Source organism: Lycium barbarum, chromosome 6, assembly GCF_019175385.1.
Source record: "Lycium barbarum isolate Lr01 chromosome 6, ASM1917538v2, whole genome shotgun sequence".
NCBI lineage: Eukaryota > Viridiplantae > Streptophyta > Magnoliopsida > Solanales > Solanaceae > Lycium > Lycium barbarum.
Window position 1 is genome coordinate 101,423,663 of NC_083342.1, and position 24,168 is coordinate 101,447,830.

At 35.4% G+C, this 24,168-nt stretch overlaps 1 protein-coding gene across 1 annotated transcript; it reads right to left on the minus strand.

Annotated features, from left to right (window-relative positions):
* Positions 1 to 1,161: 1,161 nt before the first annotated feature.
* Positions 1,162 to 21,447, minus strand: LOC132645064 (callose synthase 2). Its single transcript, XM_060361830.1, has 43 exons — positions 20,972 to 21,447; positions 20,526 to 20,758; positions 19,585 to 19,685; positions 18,741 to 18,862; positions 18,550 to 18,643; positions 18,304 to 18,414; positions 18,105 to 18,221; positions 17,909 to 18,001; positions 17,727 to 17,818; positions 17,247 to 17,373; positions 16,368 to 16,505; positions 16,212 to 16,285; positions 16,054 to 16,138; positions 14,591 to 14,713; positions 14,386 to 14,503; positions 13,070 to 13,404; positions 12,911 to 12,963; positions 12,752 to 12,812; positions 10,181 to 10,262; positions 10,019 to 10,068; positions 9,843 to 9,929; positions 9,131 to 9,265; positions 8,958 to 9,052; positions 8,690 to 8,774; positions 8,434 to 8,594; positions 8,210 to 8,333; positions 8,030 to 8,127; positions 7,825 to 7,948; positions 7,089 to 7,240; positions 6,569 to 6,678; positions 6,339 to 6,464; positions 6,171 to 6,239; positions 5,897 to 6,086; positions 5,650 to 5,806; positions 5,037 to 5,156; positions 4,836 to 4,951; positions 4,606 to 4,689; positions 3,895 to 4,007; positions 3,584 to 3,813; positions 2,689 to 3,486; positions 2,553 to 2,603; positions 1,738 to 1,923; positions 1,162 to 1,656 (listed from the first exon to the last, which is right to left on the minus strand). Exons 2-43 carry the CDS (start codon positions 20,710 to 20,712, stop codon positions 1,408 to 1,410), a joined length of 5,823 nt encoding a protein of 1,940 aa, XP_060217813.1. The 5' UTR covers positions 20,713 to 20,758; positions 20,972 to 21,447; the 3' UTR covers positions 1,162 to 1,407.
* Positions 21,448 to 24,168: the final 2,721 nt, after the last annotated feature.

The window sequence follows — 24,168 nt, forward strand, 5'->3', positions numbered from 1 at the left end:
CTTTTGATTTAGCCAAAGCTCTAATACCATGAAGAAATATATGCTAACAGTGAAAGAGAGAGCAATTCTCTGATTAATTCTTTCGGTGTACAGAGGATGCATATATATTTATGCTTGCTGGACATTCAGTCCTACTACTCTTCCTATTCCTATATGGTTATAGGTTAATATAATACAAACTCTTATATTACAACTATCAACTCATACAAACTCAATCCTATACAAATACTTCGATGTTATCCGCTAATCCTTGGAGTCTAGATGTTGTATCTCTAACAACTAGATCTCTGTTAAGAAAGAAAAAAAAATAGGGTGTATTTGGAAGGAAGAAAAATACTTTCCAGAAAAATACTTTTCCTCAAAATAAATGATTTTCTTAATTATTTTCATTATTTGATAAATATGAAAAAAAAAATTGTATTATAATCTAATCAAACACTGAGGATTGGTGGGGTAGGGTAGGATGATGAGGTGTGTGGGGGTAGGGTGGGAACAATTCACTTATGTGAACCCATTTGACTGAATACAATTTAAGTAAGAAGAGAAGACTTTTAAACTTGTGGTGTTAAATGAATCACATATTTTGTTACTATAAATAATTGCATAAAGGTAATTTGTGTCCAAATAAAGCAAGGAATCATTCTTTTTGCACGGACTGGTCAGGAAATAAGTTCACATAAATTGAAATGGAGAAAGTATTACTTATGAAACCTATTTCCCCTAGAACATGAAAATTATTTTCCTCAATTTAAAGAAACTTCACTCTTTCAAAACATATTTTCCAAAATTTTAACTAACCCAACATGGAAAAGTTGAAAAAATTTCCTCCCTACCAAACCCAACCTACCCGGATCTCTGTTTGCGGGGAAAATGTCAGTAAGGGCAAAGAACTGTTTCTTTGCAGTCTACTAGTAGATGTTGACGTGAAGTAAGAATAAAATTAAGTTTTACAAATCACCATGCTGTATGCCCGTTTAAAAGTATAATCAAACAAATAATAAATGATTATTGGCATATGAAATTAATAGAATAGATTACCTCATTCACCAAGGTACAAGGACTAAAAAACTTTATACAACGCTCTCTCAATTCATTTACGAGGGGCAAAGACCTCCCTCTTAAATTTCCATTCACAAGCTTTTAATAATTGATCCGGTCGAATACATAACAAACCCTCTCCTTTTGATTTCAAATATATCCTGTACAAGTCTACAATTCATCCGGACAAATTGTATAAACTATATATACACAAGCTTAACTGAAACTTTATATACATAATTTAAATTAAGTTCCATATATAAATATATTTACAAGAATATTGTAAAATATTCTTCAGTCCATATATCCTCAAGATGTCCAACGAATTCAGCAGGATCGATCCGGAAAAGAGTATTGCAGCACTGAAAACTACTCTTTGTCGCTCGAGGAACGACCTTTCTTTGGTCCACCAAGAATACGAGAAATCTGCAGACCTCTACTGAATGCTTGGTTGAACAACATTCGGGTTTGGAACTCCGAAACAAAAGGAAACCAAGCCAAGAATGCAATTGGTGTGAACAAGAGCAACCCCATTATAATTTCATAACCACGGGCAAGTGTCCTGACCGATCCCCAGAAGCCAGCACGTCGAATCCAAGGCTTCAAAGCTTGAGCAATCTGAAATAAAACAGGATGAAGAGTCAAAACTGCATAAAGAACCAAAGAGAGTGTTTGATTCACAAAGAAATTGGCACTCACCAAAAGCATTCCCCATCCAGTAGGCATGAACGCAAGAATGCAAACAATAATATCACGAAATTTCAGGTGTAGAATAGCAATCAAACTAATGAGTAGGGAAACAAATGAGAGGAAAATGAAGCCTTTGATCAGACGAAATGCGAGCTGAAAATCAGCACTGAATCTCCTCCTTCCGACAGACACAACCTGCAACGAATGAAACAAGGCAGGCCGAAACTTTAATCAGCATAGGCACCAGAAAGTGCAACAAGCAAAATTGGCTCAACTGACGGAGGGAAAGCAAGTAAACTACTACTTCCCATGATTGCACATGCCTGACCTTGGGTTGAGGGCATGAGTCAAGAAGTAAAGAAATCGACTGATTTAAATCAGATATTAACCATGCTTTAATTAAACTGACGATTGTTAATCTCCTTTTATTTAAATCATCTGAACTAAGAATTTACCGATAATTGGATTATTTAGGAAAGCATTGTTATAATGTAGGTGAAGTTACTTACCATGCCTCAATAACATAACGTTCAAGGCAATACTATTATGCGAATAAACACCACTGGCGCAAAAAAAGAGATTAATATACACAGGGAAATATGTCAATTGCAGGAAAAAACTAATCCAAAAGTTAAATCTCCTACAGAAGAAAAAGGTCAGTATTTGTAACCATAAATTATAGCTAAAAACTGGTAGCCGTGACATACTACGTCATGTATTCTTTTTACGATTTTGTGATATAAAATTGTGTATCTCTATAACTTCTGAGATTTTTGGGGACTTATCAATGAATTAATAAGAAAGTGAAATTTCTTGGAACTCACCTTCATTACTGCTAATATCAAGAAAATGACGATCCATGACATACCGTACACCTGAATATGCAACACAAACAGGAGTCAATACTTGAATATTTTAGCTGATCATTTCTGCAGATTGAAATGCAAACTAAGGACGTACCAGAAAACTTGTTTCGTTATTCAAAATTGTGATGTGATATACAAGTCCGTATTGATATATAAAAAAGCGCAGTGATAGCAATATCTCGGCTATAGTTCCACGGACCCCTGAATGATAAAGATGATCTTGTTCTTTCTCCCACCAAGATTCCCAACTTTTTTCTGGCGATACACCGATACCACCACGATTGTTTATCCATTTATTCCAGTCTGTCCAGTCATCGACAATCTTTTGCCACTCGAATCCGGAGGGATTGAACAGGAATGGGGCAAAGAGCCATGTAACGACGAGGAACCATATAGATACGGTAATAAAAACAAATGCCACCATATCTCTGTATGATCTACCAAATATATGGTAGACAAGAAGTAGAATCATGAGCTCAATTCCCTTGACAAAATGGGTTCGGGAGTACAAACGATAGTTTTCAGCAAATTTGGCATGAAATACAACAAAGCCACGACCAGTGCCTCTATATTGAGCACCCCCATGAAGCAATGTCCTCCCATAATAGTGGGTCCTTGTTCCAAGAGAAAATGTAAAGAAAACAGGAGCAAGTTGTAGTTGCATCAGCACAAAATCAGTTAAGGCATTGCGGAAGCCCCTCTCGAGGCCTATCTCCATCATCATGGGCAACGCCATCAATAGCCCAATTTGCACAAAGGACTGAGAGGCAAGAGCAACTTGAAGAGGCTTATTATTTCGAATAGCTGGGTGTGAACTCAATCCTTCTTCAAGCCCACTGAGGACAAGATACAACCGACCATAAAGAAACACATATACAATAATGACAGTTATCTGCCAAAGAAGAGACATTCAATTAGAATGGACTATAAAGAGAATAAACCCGGTTAGGATCATGAAAGTTTAAACTGGAGAAGCAGTTGGGCAGTACCAAGGTAGTAAAGTAGAATCCTACAGTAGTGAAGAAGCATGATAGCATGCGGAAGAAGTCAAATCGATGTCCAAGCCGGTAAATATCACGACTCATTGTCTGCTCACCATTTCCATTAGCTATCTTTGCCTCAAACAGTGCAATTTGGTTAAGGCCGACATCCCTTCCTTTACCAACTTGTATGTACTCATGGTGTGTAACATTACCCCCACGTAGGGTAGAATTAAAACCTAAAAGATGCATCAAAATTTGTAAGAGTAGGCAAAAACTATAAGATTTTAGGTGTTAAAAGTTTGTGGGTTTTCAAATACCAGCAAATATGTCTTCACTTAGGTTGATGACTTTGGAAGCCTTGCTCACCCCACCTCTTGTTAGATGAAACAATCTATCGAATACATCAGGATGACCATAGTGGAAACGTACTCTGAGAAAAAGCATCCACAATAGACGAGAAACTTCAAGTCAGTAAAACCCTTTTGACCCACTGAGATGAAAGTAAAAGGCATATCTAAATTACTAAGATGCGGAATCCATGCAACTACAGCTTGAAATAGGATGTGACAATCACTTTATCCTAAAATTTCAGAAAGGCAATCAGACCTTACTAAGTAAAAAATAGTCACAGGACGAAAAGAAGGAGAACGTAGAAGACGAGAAAGTTCATTAATTTTCATTAGTGCACCAAGGAAGCTAGACATGAGAAGGAGTTCAAGTGCTGAATAACAGACATTTAGCCTCTGCCTACACAGGGGAGGATGGAAGAAACATGCTAAGAACAAGGAGAAATGGAGATTAACTGGCACACACAGAGAGAGAGAGAGAGAGGGGGGGGGGGGGGGGGGGGGGGACTTCAGTGCATTAGCCAAAAAAAAAAAAAAACGTGTTATCAGTAGGATACTTACAGAACAGAAAACAAAAAAGAAGAGGGAGGCAGGCAAAATACTAGTCGCATATAACAGTTCAAGTTGGCACTCGATGAAAGACTCAGTACTTTACATCCTAAGTAAGTCTTGGCTACTTACTTCAATGGATTGGCCAACAATCTTTGCCCAATTGTGACAAAGCTGGTTTCCTGATTTGACATAAACCATGCTAGTGAAGAAACACTGCACAAAGAAAACAAAATGACAGCAGATAAAGAAAATATATTTCACTGCCAAGACGAAATTCCCATGCACAAAGTCAAAATCTTTCTCCAACACCATCATAGCAACAAAAAGTTATTGGTTCGCTAGAAGGGCGATCTCCATACCTGCCAGTGAAAATATGCTCCCGCAGTCCCAGAATAGTCGGATTTCTCACTCCATTCTTTTTCAAAAATTCTTGCAGCAAATTCCTCATTTTGAGGGCTTCTTCCATGTAGTTATCCTTTTGATTGAAAAAGTAATAATCTGGCATCAAACCAATCATGCCAACTTTTTCTTATGGTAAATGAGAATCTTATCATACCAACCTGGTTCATATCTATTGTTTGCAATCCTTCCCCACGAGTAAATATGATCGCATGATTTTGATTCTCTGGCTTTCCTTCTCCCAATATAGCAGGCCCAGGAAGTTTTATTCGATAAATATCCTAGACAACAATATTTCAGAAGTTGATTGCAGAGAACTAAAAGTAATATGGACCAACAAATGCAGATGTATCTTCAAAGTAAAGGCCGGTTAGTAGCTGATCAATAAAGTTTGAGATTGTTCCTTGTTTTTGTAACTGAGAACCGACATATGGCTATAATCTCAGCAACAATCGTATGAATTTTGAACAGATATATAATTATAATCTCCAGCATCAATTGTGTGGATTTTCAAGTATCCAAGCACAAACTCTACGTAGATTGACCAAAATAATTTGCAGAGATGCAATCCAGCCAGAACTAAACGATAAAAGGAAGGCCACAAACCACATGCAAGAACCAAAATAGAACTTAAGATGAACTCCTGTTATGACACTCTTAATAAAAGGCAATGCCCCAGAAAAAGAAAACGCAAACTAGAACCAGAAAAAGTGCTTTGTTTTAGCTGCAAGGTGATGCATAATGCTCTAATAATTCAACACCTGCAACAGGTACCTGATCTAACTTCTGATCTGGCTCTGCTGAGTCCACAGACCTTGGTACAGCCTTCACAAGGGCAGAGTAATAAACCTTATCACCAGTCCTTTTTGATTTATCTTTGCTACTAGTGTCTTCAATCTCATCAATGTAAGCTACTCGAAGAGAAGGGTACCTTACAAAGAACACAAGGAACAAAATTTGAAAATTAAAAGTAGACACTTAAAGCAGAAAACAAACCAAAGTTGTGGATTATGGATTATACTTTGTCATTAGTCTCAAAATGTCTTGAGAACGATGATCACCAGACCTTTTCTGAATGCCATATTGCTGGCAAGACACAACATAGGTAAATTTCATGTCAGTAACTGCCTGACATTGCGACATCAAGGACCTCTCATTTTTTGGCTGTTCGTCAGTATTAGATTCAGCAGCCTTGTAGCCTTTCATTAACTCTGCAAAAAATGTAGAAACTGCAATTCATGAAAAATTCTACTCTTCAAGATGATGGGAAGAACAACAATAATTCTTGTAAGCACCTTCATCTTTTGCCATATCAAGAAAGGCCTGAAGCTCCAAAGCTTGCCGATAGTACATCATACCCCGAACTGATTTTACAGTTGACCAATTGCATGCAAATTAAGAAAATTGTCGAGAAAAAAATATGCTGCTGCTAAAGGTCAAAAGAAGCATAAAGATAACCATACCAGTTTTGGTCAATGTTTGACCTCTATATGATGCCCATAGACGAAGTTCTTCTTCCAATCTAATGTTGCCCTTAAGATCCTCTTCACTGCTACAGCCAACCCTTTCAAGGAAGTTCTCCCATTCATCTTTAAAGGTTTTACATATTGTTTTAGACACGAAGAACGAATTAGAATCATCATATATCAAGGTAAGTCCATTTCATGCTTAAGGTTACAAATATAATACTAACCTGGGTATATTTTTTGCAAATAAAACAGTATAGAAACACCATCTTCATTTGGCCTTTCCAGGGAATTTATTGAGAAAAGAACCTCCTCATTGAAGTAAGGTGTCAAAATACTAAAAAGAGAGAACAAAACATCACATATAATAGTTAAAGCAAAAGATGTTAATTTGTACAAGTTAAAAGTAATTGACTTTTATACATGCGCACAGATAAAGATGTACATCGAAACCATGCTACAGTACTCTGAAGTGAACTAGGTCCTGATGATTGCAAGTTCATTGAGAACAATAAACTATTATTCTTGTAACTAAGTATTTTTATTACGTGAAGCTAATTGAATAAATATACCAGGGGAAAGACCACTCATTTAACTGACTGAATAGCTACATTCTGCTAACACTTGGGTTTTTCTGTTACATCCAGAAAACCACAAGCTACACTTAACTAACATCCCTACAATGGTATCATGATGCACTGTGATTACAAGTCAATTGAAAACTAATGTTTTAACCAAAAGGCTTACGAAAAGGAAAGCATATTTCGAACTTTGGGGGCGTGAGGCATGTCCATAAACAATGAATTTGAGAAGAATGACATGCGCCGTCTAGCTTCCAAATTGGTTGGCACATCCATGGCAGATTCCTTAACAGTAAGCAGCATGTGAAGCCTTCTAATCTGAAGAAACGAGAAACTTCATATGAGTGTGGCTCAAAAGAAGATAACTAATCACCCTTCTTCCCCAAATGTATAGCGAAGTCACTGAAAGGGTTTCACCTAGAAACAAGAACCTGGCACAAGATTTTGATACTTTTTCTTCCAGCCTTAGCACTCACTCACTCACTCTCTCTCTCTCTCTACGCGCGCGCACACACATATCATTCTTCACTCCAAATCTCACTGTATGCCTTGACGGCATGTCAAAGATATATACACACACTCAAGCGCACACATGCTCGGATGTGTACACACACAGACACATATAGTGATCTTCATTCAAATCTCGCAGCAAGGTTTAATAGCTTGTTATAATAGAAACTCACTACATTTGGCTGAAACAAGGGAAACAAAACCTGTGTTTAAGTTCTTCCACTTGCTGATTTGAGTCAACCTTAGTTCCATGGTATAAGAAAATGACCTGTCATCTCATATTTTCTATTGTATAATTATAGTCCAGTGATTGTCTAAACCTATATCATGCAACAAAACTAACAGTAAACTTTTACTATGTTCACATGATTTAGTTGAAGAGATATACTCACCTTTTCCTTCCATGCCTCTGTTTCGGTTACAGGAAAATTAAGGGTGCCAAAGAGCTGATATTTTGCATTTGGAATCATTCCACCATGCATCCCATAGGAGCCACCATGTGTTGTTTCTAACAAACTACAACAGGGATTTATGAAAATAAACAAAATGATAAACAATTAAACAAAGAATAAAGAAACTTGCTCCCACATGATTTACCTAGGAACAGAGTCGTCCATTATGTCACGGGTCACAACTTCTAACATATCAAGCAAGAGAATAACTACATGATCCTTGTCCTCATTTTTGTTTTCTTTCTGTGGAATTTAGAAGCCACTTAAGCAGAACCCTATGAAATGCTCAATTCCTTAGATGAAAATTTCGTATGGCGTATATTACCAGAAAATCAATAAGCCGCACAAACTGTTCATAGAGGGTAGGTAGAGCACTCATGGCAAAATCCTCTGTCAGATTACCCTGATCTATGTGGTCATCGACTTTTGAGAAAATTTCTTTAATCACCCTGAAAATTATTGATTTCCAATTAAATAATTAGAAACAGCTCAAGAAGTAAACACTTTCTAAGTGTGCCAGATAAGAAAATGTAACAGATGGAAACTTACAGCTGTTCACGTTCACCCAAAACCAAAACATTTATAATGCTTTTACATGAAGCATAGCACTCACGAATGGCACTGCGCATATAACTGTCCGCATTCAATCTTTTGTTCAGCTCACGATCTCTTCCATTGCTATCTTTAGCCATATCCAATGCAATTGGAAGCTAATAGCAGTCATGTGAGATAAACACCACTTAGTAAGGCTGTAAATGGAATTCCTTCAGGTTTACAAAATAAATAAGCTTATAAGAGCCTAAACCTTGCTAGCTAAGAGAAATGGAGGCCACTGGATAAGGTCCAGATCAGGGTCAGCCCAATATGGGACAAGCAATAAGCTCCTTTCCCTGTAAGCACAGCAAGTTAGCTCTGGAAGAGTAATATTTCTAAGGGAGAAGAACGGGATAGCAAAAGGGAAAAGAAGGAAAATTGGAAAGGAAAAAGAAAACAAGAAACTGGATAAGGAGGAAAGCAGCCCATCCAAGCTCTCAAGAAAGGATTGTTTTCCACTACCCCCATTACCATGGTACCTATTATTTATCAGATCCTCCTCCCTGAAACTCTCTATTATTTTGTTCCACATTTGAGCAAACCTTGCAGCCTCCTTTCCTTTACTAGAGGTGACCTGCAAGGACCAATCAATAAACAAAATCTTAACACTGATCTCTGCGAATTCAATGCAAAGAAATGCCTAGGACTTGACCTCATCAAATTTCTTAGATAATGTAGCTTTAAGTCCCTTTTTTCGCTTTTCATCCTTTTCCACTGGGATCAAGCAGGCATTAAATGCTCCTGGAAGTGACTGAAACCGCGATCTAAGCATTCCCAGCGTGCGAATCTGAAAGCAGAAGGCAGGATGCGAACTTATCAGCCCAAAAGAGAAACTAGTGAACTGTGGAAAGACCAATCGAATTCAAGGTGGAAGGCAGACTTTGGGGGAAAGGAAAATCTTATCTTGATTACCTCACATGCTACCAATCTTTGAGCAGCATTTATCAAGATCACAAAATTATGCATCTTATAGATTCTATCAACAGCAATTACTACATGCATACTTTTTGCATATCTATGTGATACCTCAAGTCCTCAATGCTAGTGCTAGTTTTGTAGTTTCAGTTTGATCACTGGTTCCTGGGACAAATGTGTCTATGGAATGCAGCTGCTTTGTAAGTATTCACTTTTGGTAAATACAGTATGTCAGTTATCAAAAACAAATGTGATACCTCAAATGACGCATAGGCTTCTGGTAGATAAATAAACCTAGATCTGAGATTAAGATGTTACTACAAACTAACAAGCATGTAGGAAAAATTTTGAACGAGCAACCATTTCATAACGTCCAACATAAAGCTTATAAATTGGATGGGGAAGTTACAAGTTAATAAGGTCAACTAGTGGGTGGAAGCTCTACCAACCTCTCCAAGACGCCGAAACGCGCCATATATGCCTCCAAATATGGTAGAGAAAATAGCATACCAAATCTGAGTGTCCATGAAATAGACCTGAGATAGTCTTCAATTTAGATGTTGTAAAGAAAAAGTGAAACAGAGAAGCTGAAAGAATTGGAAGGCATGCAAATGGATATGCATACAAGAATGATAGGAGCCCATAGTGCAATCACGACACCAATATTGCTTTTTGCTGCAAGTATGCAACCATAAGAAAGAACAGTATTAATTAACAAATCTTTACTTTAGTGCATAAGTGTATCCACATGTATATGTTGATATTCAATTACTTCCCATTTATATACCTCGAGGGAAGAACTCATGCCATCTATAAACGCTGACGTGAACCTTCATGATATCTTTTGTTGGACCTACAAGAGGTTTTATCTGCAAAAGTAAAACGCTTCAAGTTTTTCATCATGTGTTTTGAGGGCCAATATTTGACATCTATGTAGTCAAAAAGTGATATCAAAATAAATTAGCATGAAGATCATTAAACAACAGCTTATTTTTCAACAAACAAACTTATGCTACCCATGGAGTATGAATAATGGCCTTGGACAAGGGGAAACAATTGAATAATGGCCTTGGACTAGATGACAAGATATTCAAGTTTCTGATTAATTCATACAAGTACCTTAGGTTTCTTTCCTCGTAAACTATTACATGGAAATACAACTAGAAAGAATCTAAAAGAGATTGTGTCGTTATAGTACAGTTCATATTACAGCTGTCTTCCTAAATTTTAGTTTCCAGAAAAGAAATTGACCATCTTAAAACTAAAGAGAACCTACGACAAATAAAATATAAGTCTCTTCCCGGTAGGGGCGTTCATCGGTCAGTTTGATACGGGTTTTAGACATTTCGGTTCAGTATTCGGTTTCTTAAAATGCTATGCCAATACCATACCTAATTAAATTTGGCATGTTTCGGTTTTTCTCCTTTTGATTTGGTTTATTCGGTTCGATAACTTCGGTTTTTTGGCTTAGATAGAGAATAGTGACTTTTCTGTTTTTGCTGCGGACAACCTAGTATCAAAGAAAGTGCCTTTGGGAACTTGTAATTTTTCTAGAGAGAGTCAGAGGAAAGAGATGCGTGATCATGTATGAAATCTTGAACTGGACTACAATCAGTGCCGAAATAAATATAGGTGGAAACTGAAATTGTATGATTTCTGCTTTCTGATCTCTAAAGCTTAAAGGTGGGAAAACCGGAAAGGTAAGTAGGTACATGAAAATGGCGGTAAAGGTAAGTAGGTAGCGAAAAAAAGGTGGAAAAGGTTAAAAAAAACAATCCTACTGGTCAAGTAAAATTTTAGGTCTTCTATATTTATGTTATAACCTAACATATGTGTCTTCTATATTTATGTTATAACCTAACATATGTGCATAGTGTAATGTAGTATGTATTTCAGAACGGTATCGGTATTTCAGTAAAAAAAAAATCTAACTATCAAATACCGTACCAAATACAAAAAAATTGAAGAACTTAAACCAAAAACCATACATAATACCGAAATTTTAAGTTTTGATTCGATAATTCGGCATATACCAAGTTACACACACCCCTATACTTCCTGGTCATCAACTTCTATTACTTTAAGTATCTTAATTTATTGAAGTGTTAATATTGGCTAAAACCTGTATAAATATCCAAAAGATTTTACAATTTACTTAAAATTGATTAAACACTAAGTTAATTGGATTTTGAAAGTTTACTGAGATTGCATGCTTGCAGAAGGATCATAAAGATTATCTAAGTGTAAATATCTTAAGTTGAAACATGACCGGTTAACCTCAGGATTCAAAGATCCTACAAGTAATCTAGAAATTATAGTATTCACTACTTCTTTTTGGCTTTTGCTTTTTCTTTTTTTGATAACTAAAAAATCTCTGAATGCTAACTTTTGGATGTAAAAGATCCATGTGCATTGCTCATAATCCGTTACGTCAGCATTTTTAATGGCTCAAAGCCTGTTTACACTTATTTATCTATTAATTTTTTTGAGAATAGAACTAGTTTGATGTCAAACCTCTAATATGCATACAGATCCTCAGTCATCCTCTTAATAATATTTAGTTTATTTTAATTATAACAATAACAACAGTAAGATTTAATGCTTTTTTTTAGTTTTATGTAAGATCAAATTTTATCTCAAGTAATTAAAAAATCTTGAATTCTACTACCCCAGAAACATAGAAAATTTCATTTTTTATAAACTTCTGTGGCATTTTAAGACATAAAGTATTGGAATTAGCCGGGAAAAGAAAGCCCGACATAACATATAGAAGTAAAACTGCTAGTCGTGGTGGATTTTTCTTCTCTTGTTTTACTATACCATGTGTTAAATAGTAAAAAAAAAAGTTTTACAGGCATGATCCTGAGTATTTAAAATTAAATTAAAATTAAAGAACCCTTGAATTAATCGAGATAGAATTTTACTTTTACATATAAAAACACAAAAAAAAGAAGAAATAAATTTTATCATAAATGTTTAAAATAGAAAACTAATGTTTAGTACCTACTGAAATTTATCCACACAAAACAAAACAGATAAATAAGTGAAACTTTTTAGATCTTCAAAGGCAAACAAATGAGTCATGTTCAAGGTGCATGACTTTTTTCATCCAAAAGTTGACTGTAAAATTAGGTCCCACTTGTGCACATAAATGTTAAAGTTAGGTATTATTTGCACCACTTCCAAAAAGTAAGATGAAAAATACACAACCCCCTAAAAACTAAATACTTGCAATTTGGCCATCTAAGTATGTGTTCTCTTATAGCATTTTGCTTTCGAAGCAAATAGTAGCAAAATAGGAATCCCGTTAACAGCAATCAGACGAGCATAATGACAGATTTAGAAATGAGGGAAGCACCTCTACGTAGAAACTGAATGTCAATTTTGCTGCCAGGAGGAGAACCCAAAACAGTGTGTATCTGGAAATAACAGCATTACAATCAACATTATAATCAATCGTAAAGAATAGCAGAACTAAATGAAAGTTGAAATCTAACATTTCAATGCATTTGCTTACTTGAAAAGAGAAAATGCATCCTCATGCATACCTCTTCCTACATAAAGTCGAGGCTGTAATAAAGAGCATATGAAAAGTAAGAGAATATATCCAAAGAAGGGAACTCAAAATCTGAAAAAAGACTGAATAACAACTAAGATAAGAGATATGTTTGCATACCTGGGACCACCACATTACCAAACTCACAATCTTGAAGTCTGACCTCTCAAGATAACGGCGGATGAAAGGGAACACAAACAACAGTGCAGATAGCATGTTTGGTGACAGGTAAAACAGAACTGCTATGATGAATAAAGAAGGCGAACTTGAACCATTGCCAAACCAGTTTTTAATGGTCTGCGCAAACTCTGGAGGATTTTCTAAGCTATATGCATAAGTTACTGGCAACACTACCACCCATGCTGCTGCTGCAACAGCTTTGAACACATATCTTAGCTTGACATAGAATGGCATGCTGTGTCTCGATTTCCAGCTCATGATTATATCTAGGATCGCTGCATACACAAGGTAGTATTGCCAACAAAAGAATCATAGTTATAATGATTTTTCATAAACAGATAAAGATAAAATATGAGAATAACAGGACTTAGTTCACAACAAAACCCCTAGACGCTTAGGCCAATCAACATGTGCTTCCCTCCTAAGCAATCAGAGAAAATAAGGATAGATGTAGACATCACTGGAATGTCACAAGTTTATTTAAGGTTTTAGTTAGGAATAACAAAGTCCAAGATCAGTTCAATTATATTTAACCAATGTGATCAATAATTGGTTGTTAATATTAGCTATTAGCTTAGATTAAAAAGTTACACCATTACTTGCAGCAAAGTAAAACAATGTGACAAATAATCGGTGGATGCTCGAATTTAGTGCAGAGGTACTAATCATATTACTCACTTTTAACCCCTCAGCATGATGACATCCAAGGTGGAGCAAGAGCTAAGTCTACATGTTAGCAAAACCCAGTAGCTTCAGCCCAAAACTCATTACGTTTAAAAAAACCACTTAGCATGCATTAAAAAAGTTATCAAGAACCCAGTACGCTGCATTTCTAGAATTCAGAACCCATAAACTCAAAATTCTAGCTCTGCCTCCGATGACATCCAGTCTCTCTTATTGCATGTCCATTTTAGGTTTCAATCATCTTATAACCTCTTTGATAAGTCATATCGAATGTTAACCATTGGTCTAAAACAAGGGAGAGTGCTACGAATAAAAGAGTCCAACAGTTATACAATTGGCTTAAACAAGTCGGTGACATTTCAAATAAAAACGAAAACTAGATGAGTACTTCCCCACACCATGAGAGATGGCATTTCATATTGACAGGATAACACAACCTTCATTTGAATGCCCTCCAAGTCATTTACTTCCACAATATCAGAAGTCACATAGCAAGAAACGAGGAAACTAACCACAATAAAAAGGATATTGAATTATAATCTAGCCAGTCTTTGTCAAAAATAAACCCTCACCTTGAGCAAGCTTCAGTATGGCAGCTGTTATAAAAATGCTCATCACTTTCTTGAACACATCTCCTTCAAAAATAGAACTCAGTTGCCCAGATCCATTCCATGCAATAATGATCATTGCCTTCAGTAAACAAGGTGAATCAGCATCGGAAGACACTCAACATGTCATACAAATAATGAGAAAATAAAAGGAAAAAAAGAGACTAACCTGTAAGCATAAAATAAAAAAGCCCCACATCCTATCAAAACTCCTATAGATGTGCCAATATGAGCGTGTCTCGACAAAATTGATTTTCCCCATCCAATGGTTCCTTTTAATTGCTTCATTTTCCTGATATGATCAATATTTAGATTAAATGTACAACACTGGTTGTAACACATCATTTAACACTCAATATTACAAAAGATCATAATTAAGGAAATTATGCATGAAATCTCAACATTAAAACACTGGCCGGGGGGGTGGGGGTAGAATGGCAAGCGGAAAGTAATGAAATTCTATCATCTCAAAACTGAAATCATGTCAAATTTCCATACCATGACCAAGTCAATAAATGAGTACCGCTGTGCAACTATTCTCCCACATGAAGAACAAGAAGCATACTTTTTGCCCATCATAGGTGTAGATGGTCAGGCATATTTATCATCTAAACGTCCTCATAGATGACCAAGCTATTATGTAATGAAAAGCTCATGTACCACCTCTAAGAGAAAAATAATTTAGTTAATTTTCTGTTTGATAGTTCATCGATACTCTATGGGTTCATCTATTTTACTAGACCGCATGCAACAGTATGATGGGTTTGATACCTTAATCTTATGCCTAACAATACACAAAATTACTACTTAAGCACTGAATCTACCCCAGATATATACTTAATAATGTTGAAGGGTTTTCCGCTATCATCATATTCAGCTTTCAAGAAAGACCTTCCCGAGTGTAGTACCTGAATGAATAGCCAACTCCTTATTATCTAGCTATCTTCACACGTAGGGACATTGGTTTATCCTTCATGAGTTCAAGTTATACCTTTACAGCTTATCATGAATGAAGATGATATATTTTTGTACCTTAGTATTATCCTTTTTTAACCACTTATTTCTCTTTACTATTAGTCACCGGGGATATAACCACAGGCACGAATAAAATCTAGTCTCGTCATCTGTACCTCTATGTGGTGAAATTTGTTTTCTTTGTCTTTTATGTTCTACGTGAAGATTTATCTTTACAGCCTACTGTCAGGCAGGAAGCCATCATCTTCTCAAGACATCACCTCCCCATTAATAGTTGTGTATCAGTTTTTTACCCATTGCCAGTCGGTCTCTGGTCCTAATAGATATGCCAAATGAGGAAACAGCAAAGTCTATTGGGACTACACCAAAAAGACGATCTTTGAAGGGGTTAATATTCCATACGAGGTCTGACTTGAGGTCATTGTTTTCAAGGACTCTGGAATTCCAGGCGCTTTACTTGGCCATAACTGGCCCCATGCTATATAACCTCTAAGATATTCATAGCAGACCAGAACCATAACATTATCAAAGGCCTACATGAAGGGGTTAATATCACACATTCCAGATCTTCCAGTGTGCCTCAAAGAAAATATCCATCATCTCCCCTATATTCATGTTGACTAGATTACGGAAAAATTAGTAGGTGATATTACTTACATCATCTGGTTGCTCTTCAGGAGGAAGATGGAAGAAATCAGCATCCGCACGCATTGGCCAGCCCAGCTTGAAGCAGTTGACTGACCTGCAATGCCACGCAAATCATCAGTGTATGTTACAAAAGAGAATGGAGATCCAGATAAAGTAAAAGAATATACCAGAAATACTCATTTAAATCATCATAGTTTCTCCACTGAGAATGCTTTGACTTTTGTTTGCTCCTTTTAGCTTCCTGTTTGTTCAGGCAGAAAATAAAATAAAGGTGCATCTCAAAATAAAATCTTGCTTTTTGTGCAACAGTGCAGGGGGAATACCTTTGCTATAGTGTTATAGATGGGAGTCACTACTTTCCTCAAGAAAGCCTCATCTTCACCACCATAAGCAGGTTTTACAGTTTCGCCTGTCATGGGACTAACACTTCCGGCCAGCATACCATAAAGTTCAAATGCCATCTGAATCAAGATTTGCAATTAGTAAATGTACTGGAGAACTTAAAAAGTAAAAGCAGCATATTGGATAAACAGGTCTGAATCTAACAACATAAGAATATGAAGTCAGTTTCATACATAAAAGCTAGACATCTCTAAGAAAGAACGGAAACTGCACCCATGGAGACGTCTTTGGACATGAAAGATAAAAGATATGACGACTGATTTCTAATCCTATGCCACTTCTAAGAGAGTCTCTAGCGAAAATGTGAAGACAGTGGATATGATTCTCTCTAGATCCCGACATGGCATTTTCAAGTCCAATGCTCCTCTTTACGTTATAATGATATGTATTCAATACCGAGATAAGGGTTAAATACATATTTTGTAAGAAATGCTATTAACTTTCAGCTAATTATTTCTTTTTTTCAAAAAAATGTCAACTGACAGAGCTCACAATCTTGAATTTTCAAACATCCAAATGCCAAGTTCAATAATGATACGAGTGTCAATCCACAAAATGGTCACTTTTCAAAATCAAATGAGCAACTTGATGAGCTCTTTATATTATACACTTTGCAACCTTGGATAATCTATTGAGTTAGAGATGATGATTAGTTAGATACTTGTATGATTAAATGTCTCGGAGAATTGATAACACGATGTAAAAGATTAATCAAGTTCTAGAACCTAAAAGCAAAATAACAGAAACTGACACAACCAGTTACAGACAAACACTTAAAGCTAAAAATAATTACTCCATACATGATGATAAATATAGCATAGGCACTCAGGCATGAATCTTAAATTTGCAGCTTCTCCCCATATAAGAAGATAAAGACCCATGTATAGTAATTTCCGCTGTTGCACTTCTTGCTGGATAGTTGGCAGCCTGCAAAACAAAAACTAGAAGAATTAGTGAAACTAATAGACTGGACAAAATTTAGAAGTCATAGGCAGAGCTATAGTTTGTAGGATACTTGTCATGCCAGTCGCAATTGAGAGTGGACGATAAAAGAAATTCATATGTTCATCAGAATGAAAAGTATCCATTAAGGTATATTACTAAGTGAACTCCCAAAAAATATGATATAACAATATTCTTTACAAAAATAAAGGTTCTTACTTTGATCTTTCTATCAATTAAAACACCAAAGTTACAACTGCATGACTATCAGTTAACAAAGCTGCCAGTACTAGTAAAACTCAATATCAACAGATTCATTATAAAGAAGATTAACTTACCAAAGACTGCTCTTACGACCTAGATACTTGCACCATTTTTTGTAGTTTTTGAAAAGTTTCTTCATAACATCAGTCAGTGCCCGGTCATCCAGCTAGTGAGAGTGATGAACATGTCAATGTCAGAAACAAAGACAAAGAGATAACAAGTGCTATTTCATATGAAATATCCTACAAAGAACAACCTTTGGTTGCTGATCAAGCTTTGGAAATTGTCGGATGTGAACATTTGCCAACAACAGAATCAGATGCTCCCGCTGATTCGCCACATTATCTTTCTGCTTGTCAATTCCAATTATAAATAACATTGTGAAAAACAGAAACTCATAATGTTTACATAACTCATCTGATGTTTGTTCCCAGAATATTGTAGTTCTATACCTGAAAACCAAACATAGCTTGAAGCCAGTCCAGGATATCTTCATCAACTTTCTTCTTATGGCTTTTTGGCCATTGAAGACCTCTTGTATTTCGAAGAGCAGTGACAGAAGCTTGAATCTATGAAATATGAAAGATAAGCATATGATAGAAGCATCATCAAAGTAAAGTCTAGAAAACAAGAAAAGGGGCTAGAACCAACCTCAGGGTATCTCATAATTGCTTGATTTGAACTATCAGGGTCAAGTGGAAGTATATTATAAGGAACTAATATCTGAGTCTTCTCGGCAACCTTTGTATGAGCTTCCAAAATCTACATGTGAAATGCATATAACATGGAGGATAAGCCAGTATGGTAGACAAAGATCTGAAGCATATACACAAACATCCGGTCCGCAACACATCTACTTTCAACAATAATATCTCATATTAGCAAACGCTAGTCTACCTCATCAGCCACTTCCACAGCTTCTGTCAGATTAACAGCTTTCAAGACCTCAAAAAGAACAGCAGCTGTTTGGTATGCTTTTGTAAGTCGGGCACTAAAAGAAGGTACAAAGAGAAACAGCCAAAAAGAATCAGCATGAAGAAACCTAGGAGCAAATTAAAGTAGGAAGTCTCAGTATGCGTTGAATATACCGATCAGCTTTATCAGCAGCATTCTGCAAAGCCTGAATATACTTCCTATAGTAATGCTGGTAGAAACTCTGCATTTCACGAGCATCACTTTTTGTCCTACCAGCCAGGGTTGTTTCATTTTCCTGCATAATGGTGAAAATAAACAAAGTTCCTCAATGTACACATTGATATTTTAGAACCCCTAAAAGTGATGGAAGCACAGAGAATATAGAGTACTAAGTTGCAGATGCTTGTAGGATCTAATGAACAGAAGGCAATAAACATCAAAAATACTGGATCAAAGATTTAAGTGGACTATCCAATTGTTCATGTCTAAGACTGAAGTTTGGATGATAGCATTGAGCAGTTGTCCAATGATCACCCCATTGAATCAACTTGGGGACAGTTTCTAGATTTAATATTTGTCCCAAGTAACCCCAAGCTAAACAATTACAGCTTCTCATGGCTTTCAAAATCTCTTCTTCCTCATTGTCACCCCTTCCCGATCTTTTCTTAGTCTACCTATCCCTTCAACTATACCTTACGTTAGGTGTTGTACCTATTAAACTTTAGCTACATTAAGTTCCTCACGTGGAAAAAGGTTTTCTGTGTGCATAACCAACAATTCTGCGTGCAAGTTATGGTTCTACTAATATGCTTATGTGCTACTGACATTGCATATGGAGACTGCTCTCTCCACTTATTCCCTCCATATAGTATAAGAATAAAGCTGCACAGAAATCTAGATCACAGCAACATGATTTGACTAATACCAGCACACAAAAAATATTCATAAGTTGAAACATCACCATATTAAACAGATTCCATTACAAGCATATCAATAGTGGTGGTATAAACAATTTACCTTTTCTAACCGTTGAAGAAGGGAAGTTTTGAACTGGCGAACTCCACGTCCACTTGATGTTGGATCTAACCTGTGAGCTTTTTCAAAGGCATAGAATCGACCTGATTTGATTGCAGGAAGCAAACTGCATCATATAGTTGCACAATCTGCAGGTATCATTTCATCCACCACTACTAAAGAAGGAAAAGAGGAACTTTGGTTGCATTGGAGGCTAAAGGAATCCTAAAGATGTTAATAACCACGCAGCAGAGTTAAGCTGATTGAACAAAGAAGATAACTAAACTATTAGCTTGACCATTCAATTGATCAAGGAAATGGAGTAATCCAGTATTTATCATGATAATTAGCTTCAATTATAGTCAAAGGCGGATCCAAGATTTAAAAGTTATGGGTTTAATCTTTAAGATTCTTAAAATTATGGGTTCAGACCTATTATCTTTTGCAATTATACTAGATTTTACGCATAAATTTATGCTACGCGTCGAAAGTTTTGGGTTCAGATGAACCCCGTGAATGAACGTTGCATCAACCACAATCATTATATGAGAACAAATTTCCTTATATATAAAACAAGTTGTTAAACCTAATTGTCACTTCTACCACAGTTCTTCCGGTTGTCCACTAAAGGAGCAGAGTAAAAAGACAGCATATATATTGTAAAAACAAAATGCAGAAAACCTCCCATTGACTCAATTTTCCATAATCTGCGCATTGCCATACATTCTCTAACTGCATACCAAGTTATAACATATTTTAGCAACAAAAGTTTTGACACATATACAGTCAGACCTCTCTATAACAGTCATGTTTTCTGTGGAGCCTATCTTTCATGATATGTTATATTTTATGTTCTCTGTAACAACATTTAGCTATAGCAACAAATATGAGCAAATATACAAGTTCATGTGCTTCAGCACCAAAAAGTTGACAGGTAAACTTACATAAATAAGCTACCCTGGGGTTGCTGGGCTCGACCTCATTGGCGACACGAAGAATTGGTGCAATTTCACTTAGAGATGATGGGACTACCTCACTGTCCATCATTGTCTCCCCTAAATTACCAGCAGTCTGCGTCCGCAGAATACGCCTCTGCGGTTGCAAATCGGATCCCCTCCTCTGGTAAGCCATTTTTCTTTGAGCCCTCAGAGCTCAATTGCAGCTTCCTCTAACTTGCCTGTCAAAAAATAATTTGATAAGACTATGCTGAGCACCAACCAAACCCTACACACCAAGAAAATAGCCACCCCATATCCATTATTACTGAAAGAACAGAGACTGAGAACCAAGACACCTAATTGAGGACATATTTTGGTATTCAAGAAATTATAGACAAATCAAAGTTAACAAGGAAAAACAATAATCAGTAAACATAAAAAACTTACCTTACCTACACTGATATCACAGAGTCACCATAATTACTTTCCTTTCCACAATTCTCCTCTCTCTCTGATATCACAAGCAATCGGCCGAGCAAGAACAGAAAATTCAAGAACGCCAAACAACAGAATTTCCCTTTATTTCCTTGATCATAATCCAAACTTCAAAAATTTCTCAAAACACTTTTGCTAATTACTTTTAGAGTAACATAAAAAGATAACTTTTTTTGTGATCAAAACAAAAAGTACCAACTTTATTTCGATTCCCGCACTTTCTTGAACAGAGCTCTTTTTACTTTCTTGAAAGATTAATCAAACAGAGCAGTTTCCAGAAAAGGGAGTGCAAAGAAGATTATAAATTTTACCGAAATTTAAGCAGAGTAAAGAGGAAAGTGACTAATGATGGTACTGAGATATAAAATTCTTGGAACTGCTGCTTACTGTGCTTTAACAGAGGATGAATAGACGACAAAGGAAGTTGTAGGCGAATAATGACTTTATGTGGTGAGTGTTAAAAGCACTACTACTACAAGACAGAGTAAGACAGTGACATATGTTGAAAGAGGAAGTCTCACAAGATAAGAGCTGCCAAACTGACACTGTTTCTTTAACATGAAAGTACGAAAACATCATTGTACCAATCTTAAAATGTCCGAAAGGCCCATCTTAGTTGTACTTAATTCTTGCTTTCTCGTCACCCCCCAGGTTTCAATTTGTAAGTGGTCGTTTGGTTGACAGGCGGAATTTATTTATGTATTAAATATTGCATAAGTAATAATATCATATTTTTATTTTCTCCATCTCGATATTTTTTACTTTTTGAGAATTAATTTGATTAAACTTTAAAGTTAAATTAAATTAAGTTCATTTAATATTTTAATATTAAAATTTATATATTTGAAAACTACATAAAAAATACTATACTATAAGTTGTAACTCTTCTCATAGCATTTTGGTGAGAAAATACATTTTAAAATGTTTAACAAAGTTTACACAGTTTGAATCTGAAAAGCGAAAAGTGTCACATAAATTGGGATAGAGGGAGTAGCATTCTTTTGCTATGGAGTATAATATTGAACACATTTAATATAATATTTGGTTTGCAATTTAGAAACTCGCATAACTAATATATGCATAAATTATGAAGGAATCTATATATTATTTTTATATTAGATAGAAGATAAAATAACTAATACATGAATAACAAAACTCTACATAATCCCCGCATAAAATAATACATATATTCCCTCATAACTAATCCCGCATTACTAATATTTGCATAACTCTAACCAGCTACCAGACAAAGTGATATACTTGGTTATTGTGAGTCAGAAATTTTTTAAGTTAAATTGGATTAGACTAATTTGATATTTTAAAATTAAAAGTTTGATATTTACAAATTATGCGACAAGTAATATAAGTTGTATCTTTTTCATGTTAATATGATGAGAAATATATTTTAAAATAATGATCATAATTTACATAGTTTAAATCTCAAAAGGCAAAAAATATTACATAAATTTTGAGCGAGAGAGTAAAAATATTAGGATTGTAAAACAGAACCTGATAGTTGTTATTTTTGTCTCAAATGTGAAGATATGCTTGCTAATGGCCACGTAAACAAATTACTGTATATGATAAAAGATATTTTACTATCCATAATCGTTGATTAAATGAACTAAAAAATATTACCAGCTCGTCCTTTTTTCTCACCTCCAAACACGTATGTCTGTTTATATTTCATAGTTAAATACACAAGCAACTAACTAGACTATGAGGCATGAATTAGATAAAGGTTAAGATGGAAAACAAATATTATTATCGGTATATATTACTCCCTCCTTTCCAATTTATATAAAGGTGTTTGATAGAGCACGGAGTTTGAGAAATAAAAAAAGCTTTTGAATCTTGTGATCTAAAATAAGTTAAAGAAATTTTTGTGACTAGAATTTAATATAGAAAGATGTCATTCTTTTTTTGACTGATTACTAAAAAAAGAATACCATATAAATTGAGACCAAGAAAGTATTAAACAACCATAAATAGGACTAAGAAAACGAAATTATTCACTAAGTGGTCGTTTGGTTTGAGGTCAAAATAGTCCCGGGATTACAATCCCGGGACTAATTTATACCATCTGTTGGTATTATTTTATACCATCTGAAAGATGGTATAAAATAATACCAGTATAAGTGGGTTAAGAAGGTATAAGTTGAGTTATTCCAGCACTAATTTTTATACCACGTTTGGTACAAGGTATAAAATAATCCCGGGATAAATCTATACCTTATACCAAACGTGGTATAAAAATTAGTACCGGTATAACCCATGTTATACCTTAAACCAAACGACCACTAAGGGTAGAATAGTCACTTGACCTTAGAATATTCTTTTAATAGCTTAACAAAGGGGCATTCCGACCCCATTTTTAATTTTTCACACCGAAGCACAATCTTTATTGGTTTTCAGTGGGCATATTATAGTTATACACTATAATCCAATTCAAATGGCCCACTTTATTAGTGAGAATGTATTGTTTAACACATTAAAGCCATGCATTATATTAAATCTATATATAATATAAAGCTAGGCATAGACAATCCTATGTGGCACCTCTCTATGACCTCCATTGGCATTTATCTATTTTTTCCTTTTTTTGCCTTTTTCTCTATTATTTTATATATTGTAAAAATAAATGTCTCAATTAATGCTAATATTCCTATTCCTTACGGTAAAAAAACTAAAGAGCCAATATTTGTATGCTTCAATTAAATGCCTCATTTACTACTACAACCTTTCATATTTTTTATTGGATCATTTTTATATGCTGCCCAATTATGTTTTACTATGGAGGCTAACACGAGGTTGATGAAGAAGAGAACGGAAGTTAAACTCGAGATATTGATTTGATTATGGCACAAGCAAATGTGTCAAGGGCAAGGCAGTCTATTGTTTCTATGTCACCAACTTTTCAGGTTTTGCGCTTAAATCATTTTATGATTGCTCAACTACCCTGGCAGGTCCCCTATTAAGCAATTGGATGGTACTTTGTTTTATTTAACCCAAATGAGATTTACTGGAAATATGTGCTCTGTTTATGAATAATGTGAAATTTGATTTTCTTCATTTTGCGAAAGAAGGTGCATTCACTCTCTTGAATCTGAAATAGGCTTTTTAGATCATATCATGTCATTTGTTTTAAACACAT

Bases quoted from the DNA above. Each gene is read 5' to 3' on its own strand.
- LOC132645064 (XM_060361830.1), bottom strand. From the start codon at position 20,712: ATGGCTTACCAGAGGAGGGGATCCGATTTGCAACCGCAGAGGCGTATT. The intron at 6,240-6,338 runs GTATGGTTATCT...CTGTAAAATCAG, and splicing joins TCAAACATTGACCAAAACTG to TTCGGGGTATGATGTACTAT. The intron at 4,952-5,036 runs GTTGGTATGATA...TTCAATCAAAAG, and splicing joins AAACAATAGATATGAACCAG to GATAACTACATGGAAGAAGC.